Genomic DNA, 6,279 nt, shown 5'->3' with positions numbered 1-6,279 from the left:
AGACTATATGTAGAGGAGCAGTCAATAAATACACATTATATTATATTTATAATGCTCGCCTTCAGACTGTGCTCAATACAAGTTAGGATCATGACTACCATTACTCCCAGTAAGTCTCAGGGCATAGGTGCTTGATACAGTGCGCCGGGCTTGGGGGTTCAAAGAGGCTGCCCGAGGACGATGCACAGGTGGTGCGATGCACTCTTCAGCCCAATAAAGGTCAAGTCTGTTAGCAAGACTATGAATGTACAACACTAAGACCTTTTACAAACAACAAGAGGAAACTGTATGTTTACTGTGTATAAACGTTTACACCAAGTTTACATGACTTCATTTACACACACGGAAACGGTAAACAGTAATAAACATTTATACACAGTAAACAAACAAAACGGTTGGAGCCTTACAGCAAAAGGCAAAAATGAGATACTCATTCATTACTCCCTGGCGGGGAGTCGAACCCCGCTTTCGCGCGGACCCTACAAGATGACAGGCGCGTGTACTAACCGATATACTACCAGGGATTAATGTTAATATTCTGTTATAAGAACATAACGCTTGTGAGCAACTACTGCGCTCATTGATTGGCGCCATTTAGCGTAATGAGGATGACTTGATCAGTCTGTCGGCTTTATCCCTGCTCACGCATGTGTTAGCCCTGCAAGCATCAATTAGTGTCTTACATCGTATGTCTGCGACCTCTTTCACCATTTTTATCTGCCCAAGACGTATGCGATGCCGTCTCTTGTTCAGTATCAGGCCACTCGTCATCGACAGCGATTTTCACATGCTAATAGCGCTCGCCGAATGACCACCTAATTACACGGCGGTGTCTCTTTGATTAGGTCTAGCCTTGTGCAGCTACGACCACCAACCGCCAACTATCCCACTGAACATGTCTTCGCCAGAGGATGCCAACGATAGCGACGCCTTTCCTATGAATGACAAGTCTAAAAACGGTGAAAGGAAGAAAAGGCCAAGGGCTTGCGACATGTGCAGGCGGAGGAAAGGTATACTTTTTGCACTATGCGAGGGATTGCGTCCCGTGCTAAACTCTACCTAGTCCGATGTAGGTTTCGAAAGTGCATGCATCCTTGGAGTGCGACTCATTTGCAGCTGTTCTGTCTCAGGCGACGGCGATTCCATGCCGGACGGCCTCTGCACGAATTGTAAGACGTACGACTATAAATGCACCTATGCTCCTAAGGTTATTCCTCTACTCAAATATCTTTGCTAAAGCTCACGATCATCCCATAGAAACGTGCCATTGATCCCGAGTATGTCGCTATCATGACTGGGACTCTTGCGCACGCTGATGTGTACAAACTCACTTCCAACTAGATATGTCCAAAATCTGGAGTCCCAGCTAGCCCAAGCTCATGATACGATCAGGAAGGTGAGGTGGTTATAAAACTTGCACTGATATACGGGGCTAATGTGTTTAGTTAACGGCAAGGCTCGAAGCTGCAGATAGTGCTATGGACACTCAGAGCTCCTCGGTTCCGTCGCCCTCTTCTTCATCTGCAATCTTCCCTCATTGCGGGCCAACCGGAAAGAACGGTAAACGCCTGCCTTCCCTACCCCCACTGAACGACGAACAGTACCCCAGCGACGACGACGGTGACATGGTTGGGTCAATTGAAAAGCGGATGCCATCTCTAGCACACACTCCGGCACATCTTCAATACCTTGGCAAGTCCAGCTCTCTCGTCTTAGTGCAACAGGCCCTGGATATGAGGGAGGCGGCGATTGCGGCAAGCGCCGCCAGTCTTCCACCAACGCTCGGCCCAGCGAAGAATAGAGAGGCGTTCCGCGAGATGTGTGGCGAGCCCTGGAAGGAAAACCCGGTATGTGGTACTACCATCGCTGACCTTGATATAAGCGAACGTTTCAGCTACTCCATAGTGGATCGCGCCTCCAATGGCATGCCCCTATACCCCTCGAGACTTCCCAGAGTCGGACTTACTCGCCTCGCTAATCGATAAATACTTCGACAACTCGAACACCTTCATGCCCCTCCTCAATCGCATCATCTTTCAGAAGCAAGTCGATGCGGGTCTGCATCTGCGGAACGAAGGGTTCGGCTCGACCGTTCTGATCGTGTGTGCCATTGGTGCACGCTTCTCCGATGACAGGCGCGTATTGCTTGATGGCTCAGAGCACTGGCAAACATCCGGATGGAAATGGTTCCGGCGCGTTCAGGAAGTCCGCAAGACCCTTGACCTATCACCGACAGCCCTATACGACATACAGGTGCCAGCTGTAAGGTGTCTGAATCTTGTTTGAAGCCACACAACTAATCGGCGCACAGCTTGCCGCGGTGTATCTGTATGCATCTCCGACACCTAATGCCGCCACGGTAATCATATCATATGGCCTGCGATCGGCTATGGACCTCGGTGCGCACAAGCGGAAGGTGTACAGGCAAACCCCAAATACAGACGATGAGTTATTGAAGCGTGCGTTCTGGTATGTTTCCCACCCTGGTATTCGATGCACTACTGAAAGCAAAGATATCAGGGTTCTGGTCGTGCTGGACCGTACGTTGAGCTGCATCCTTGGTCGCCCTTGTTGCATCCAAGACGAAGAGTGAGTTCACCATTATCCTGCCATGTTCTATAGAGGATACGTCTGGGTATTAACCGGGCTTCAATACAGCTTCGATCTCGATATGCCTATCGAATGTGACGACGAGTATTGGTTCCATGAAGACCCTGCGCAAGCTTTCAAGCAGCCCCCGGGACGACCGTCGAGCGTCATCGCCTTCAACTGTACTATTCGTTTAATGCAGATACAAGCAGCCACCTTGCGCACCATTGTGGGCTTATTCGTTCGGCTGTGATTAAATAAGAAGCTTACATAACTGACAGTATGCGACAAACAAATCCAAAGCACACTGGGGCTTCAGTATCGAGATGCAACAGGAGATTGTAAGTGCTTTAGATTCGGCGTTGAACAAGTGGATGGATTCTGTACCTGAACACTGTACGTACTTTTGCGACTCTCTCAGAGCTACGTTAACCTTGAAAAATCTAGTGCGATGGGACCCAAATATCGAGCAAGATTCGTTTCTACATCTATCAGCTTGGCTCTACTCGTCCTACTATCATCTCCAGATTCTTGTTCATCGCTCCTTCATACCTATACCGAGCAAGTCTACGACTCTGACACTACCGTCACTCACAATTTGTACAAACGCCGCAAGGTCGTGTGTGCATATCCTTGAAGTTCAATTCAAGCGCAACGTGCAGGGTGTTTATCAAAACTTGGCAAGTAACAGTGTCCGTAATAGCTATGAAAGAAAACTGATTATCGGGATGGGTTAGGTTGCCCTGTTCAACGCAGCTATGATGCTGGTTCTGACTCTGTGGGCCAACAAACACTCTGACACCTCTTCGAAATCGAAGAGGGACCTCGAAGACGTGATCAAAGTCTTGACGATGTTAAAGTATCTAGAGCTACGCGTCAACATAGCCGGCAAGGTTAGGTGCGTCGTAATATCTTCCGGACAGTCAACGCCATTCTTGACGCACGGCTGTAGGGATTGCCTCATTGAGCTTGCAGCTATCGGCGATTTTCATTTTCCCGGCGACCCGCCGCGAAGGGGACTGAAGAGGGGCTGGAACAATGACGACGAGTTTGCAGCGTCAAGCCCTCCGAGTAACGGCCCTCTCGGCTCTAATTTGACCACGCGTATCATGGCAGGCACACAACGAGCACAGCAGCACGCCAAAAGAGCCACCGCCGTCGGTACGGCCAGTGTCAACTCCTCTAGCGATAGCCTGCCGCCGTACGTGACGGATTCCGTACTTCTAAACTCGCTCTGGCAGAATCAGGCATGGATGGCCCATCGACAACCTGGCGCCACCCCGGCGTGGGACTCTCAGTTTTCGATGTCGTCGTCATCGGCTCCTGGGCCTGCCGCCAGTCCGTTTACGGGACAGAATGGCAATACGTATGCCTCATCGCCGATGTATCAGGGGCCGCTCTCGACACCGCCTCAGACATCGTACACTGCCGATTCAATCGCAGCGACGTTCTCAAACAGATTTGTGCAAGCGACTACGGAATCCCCGAGTGCTATGACTGGTATAACCACAGACAGCCCGCAGTCGTGGGGACAGTCTAGCTCTCGGGACGAGCGGTCAGGAGGTAGTCCCGCGCCGTTGTTTGACAGCGACGTGCTTGCTATGCTGTCGAGTGCACCGATGGGTTTAGAGTACGCGATCTCTCTTCCACCGAGCTTGAGTGTGTTGCTGACTAGCGTTCTGTAGATGGAATGACTGGGGCACGTATATCAACAGCTTGACGGACGTGGAGAACATCCGAGATATCTCGGCGAATTTGGCGAACCTGTGATCAATGATTTCCATGCGTCTAGAACTTTATACTGTATTATTTCCTATGTAGTCGTAGCTAATGTTCAAATGTATCTCCCTCTCACCGAGCTAAGTGCCATCGCCTCCTGCTGAAAAACGACACCCGTGATTGGTCCGGCGGGGCTCACGTGGGAGCGCCCGGCCGAACGCATCCGAGCGCCTCCAGACGCCGTCACTGCTCCGTGCGGAAAGGCCAGGATAGGGCTCGAGGCTCGTTACCGCTTTCTCTACTGTCGACCGCTACTACCATGCAGTCCCTCATCGCCCGCTCCGCCTTCGTGCGTAGCCAGGCAGCCCGCGTGCCTGTCGTGCGCACCTTCGCCTCGTCCGCTGCACGCTTCCAGGCGACCCCGGCAGAGAAACCTGTCCTGCAGAAGGAGTTCAAGATCTACCGCTGGGTATGCAACCTGTGCAGCATATATAGCAGGGGTCAGGTGCTGAGTGACATCTCTGCAGAACCCAGATCAGCCAGCGGAGAAGCCGACGCTGCAATCGTACACTATTGACCTCAACCAGTGTGGTCCTATGGTGAGTACCGCATTATATCCTATTCCCGGTGCATGCCTGTATTCTGTGAAGTATGTCGCGAACGACACGGTGTTAAGCATTCGGGTAGCACATGACGATGAAGTTTATGTAGGGCGTGAGGTTGCACGAAGAGATGGGAGATCTTCCGGACCTCTGACTTCTGGCGTCACGCGAAAGCGATATGCACGAGGAATGCCACTGACTCTTGTACCTCCTCTAGATTCTCGATGCGCTCATCAAAATCAAGAACGAGATAGACCCTACCCTTACCTTCCGTCGGTCATGTCGCGAAGGCATCTGCGGTTCTTGTGCCATGAACATCAACGGCCAAAATACCCTTGCGTGTCTTTGCAGAATTGAACGCGACTCCGGCAAGGATTCCAAGATTTATCCCCTTCCTCACAGTAAGTGCTACACCGAGCACTTCACAGACAACGTCATCAATCTTCTTCAGTGTACATCGTCAAGGACCTCGTTCCCGACCTGACACTCTTCTACAAACAGTACAAGTCTATCGAACCCTACCTCAAGAACGACAACCCACCGCAGGGTCGTGAGTTCCTGCAGTCACAAGAGGACCGCAGGAAGCTGGACGGGTATGTCGTCCGTCCTGCGTCACTCACCCCATGCTAAACCGCATACAGCATGTATGAATGCATTCTCTGCGCCTGCTGCTCGACATCCTGCCCGTCGTACTGGTGGAACCAAGACGTCTACCTCGGCCCGGCGACGCTCATGGCTGCCTACCGCTGGATCGCCGACTCGCGCGACACCTACAAGGCCGAGCGCAAGGAGAAGCTCCAGAACGAGATGAGCCTGTACCGGTGCCACACGATCTTCAACTGTGCCCGGACGTGCCCGAAGGGTCTCAACCCGGCGCAAGCAATTGCCAAGCTCAAGCTTGAGCTTGCCGCCGAGTAACCGTTCGGACAGAACCGTGAAAGACCCTGAGAAGGTGTGTGCATTCTGCGGTCTCACCCTGGCATGGAGGACTCACTCGTCTGCCGTAGATGCTGCGGCAATCAATATCCACATATCACGGGAGAGGGGACTGCAATCAAACCATGTACAGTTACGTAGCCCCGTTTTACTCTAATCTGCATTGTATCGGTCGGCATGAATTGCGCATTCTGTGCACACTGATACACTTTCAAAATTTCTTGCCGTAAAAGCTCTTATGAGATGGGCAAAAGAGATGATATGTGTGAGACCATGCGGTAAAGAATGGTATAGGAGAATATTACAACAGCTTATGAACTAGGCTGCTAGACGGTACAAGTAATGGTATGCGGAGTGTCACCATAGGGCTGTGAACGGAGAAGTGAAAGGGAGAAAAGATGTGTTGCCAGAAAAGAGGGAACAAGCGGTAGAT

At 51.3% G+C, this 6,279-nt stretch overlaps 2 protein-coding genes and 1 non-coding gene across 3 annotated transcripts; 2 read left to right on the top strand and 1 right to left on the bottom strand.

Moving 5' to 3' along the window:
- Positions 1-440: 440 nt before the first annotated feature.
- On the bottom strand, positions 441-524 carry PHACADRAFT_t103. The gene has a single exon. It is a non-coding gene; the product is annotated as a tRNA-Asp (tRNA).
- Positions 525-861: 337 nt separating this feature from the next.
- Positions 862-4,446, top strand: PHACADRAFT_259611 (uncharacterized protein). The gene is made up of 15 exons (XM_007397958.1): positions 862-1,010; positions 1,064-1,069; positions 1,131-1,207; positions 1,258-1,277; positions 1,342-1,396; positions 1,446-1,847; positions 1,906-2,262; positions 2,312-2,469; positions 2,521-2,589; positions 2,659-2,818; positions 2,871-2,985; positions 3,037-3,269; positions 3,327-3,487; positions 3,542-4,219; positions 4,275-4,446. Exons 1-15 carry the CDS (start codon positions 896-898, stop codon positions 4,357-4,359), a joined length of 2,691 nt encoding a protein of 896 aa, XP_007398020.1. The 5' UTR covers positions 862-895; the 3' UTR covers positions 4,360-4,446.
- A 139-nt stretch (positions 4,447-4,585) lies between these two features.
- Positions 4,586-6,063, top strand: PHACADRAFT_259610 (uncharacterized protein). Its single transcript, XM_007397957.1, has 6 exons — positions 4,586-4,777; positions 4,836-4,907; positions 5,128-5,311; positions 5,362-5,503; positions 5,552-5,862; positions 5,918-6,063. Exons 1-5 carry the CDS (start codon positions 4,628-4,630, stop codon positions 5,826-5,828), a joined length of 825 nt encoding a protein of 274 aa, XP_007398019.1. The 5' UTR covers positions 4,586-4,627; the 3' UTR covers positions 5,829-5,862; positions 5,918-6,063.
- The last annotated feature ends 216 nt before the right edge of the window (positions 6,064-6,279 follow it).

Source organism: Phanerochaete carnosa, assembly GCF_000300595.1.
Source record: "Phanerochaete carnosa HHB-10118-sp unplaced genomic scaffold PHACAscaffold_7, whole genome shotgun sequence".
Taxonomy (NCBI): Eukaryota; Fungi; Basidiomycota; class Agaricomycetes; order Polyporales; family Phanerochaetaceae; genus Phanerochaete; species Phanerochaete carnosa.
The sequence above is the reverse complement of the archived record's forward strand: the minus strand, read 5'-3'. Positions and strand labels throughout refer to the sequence as shown.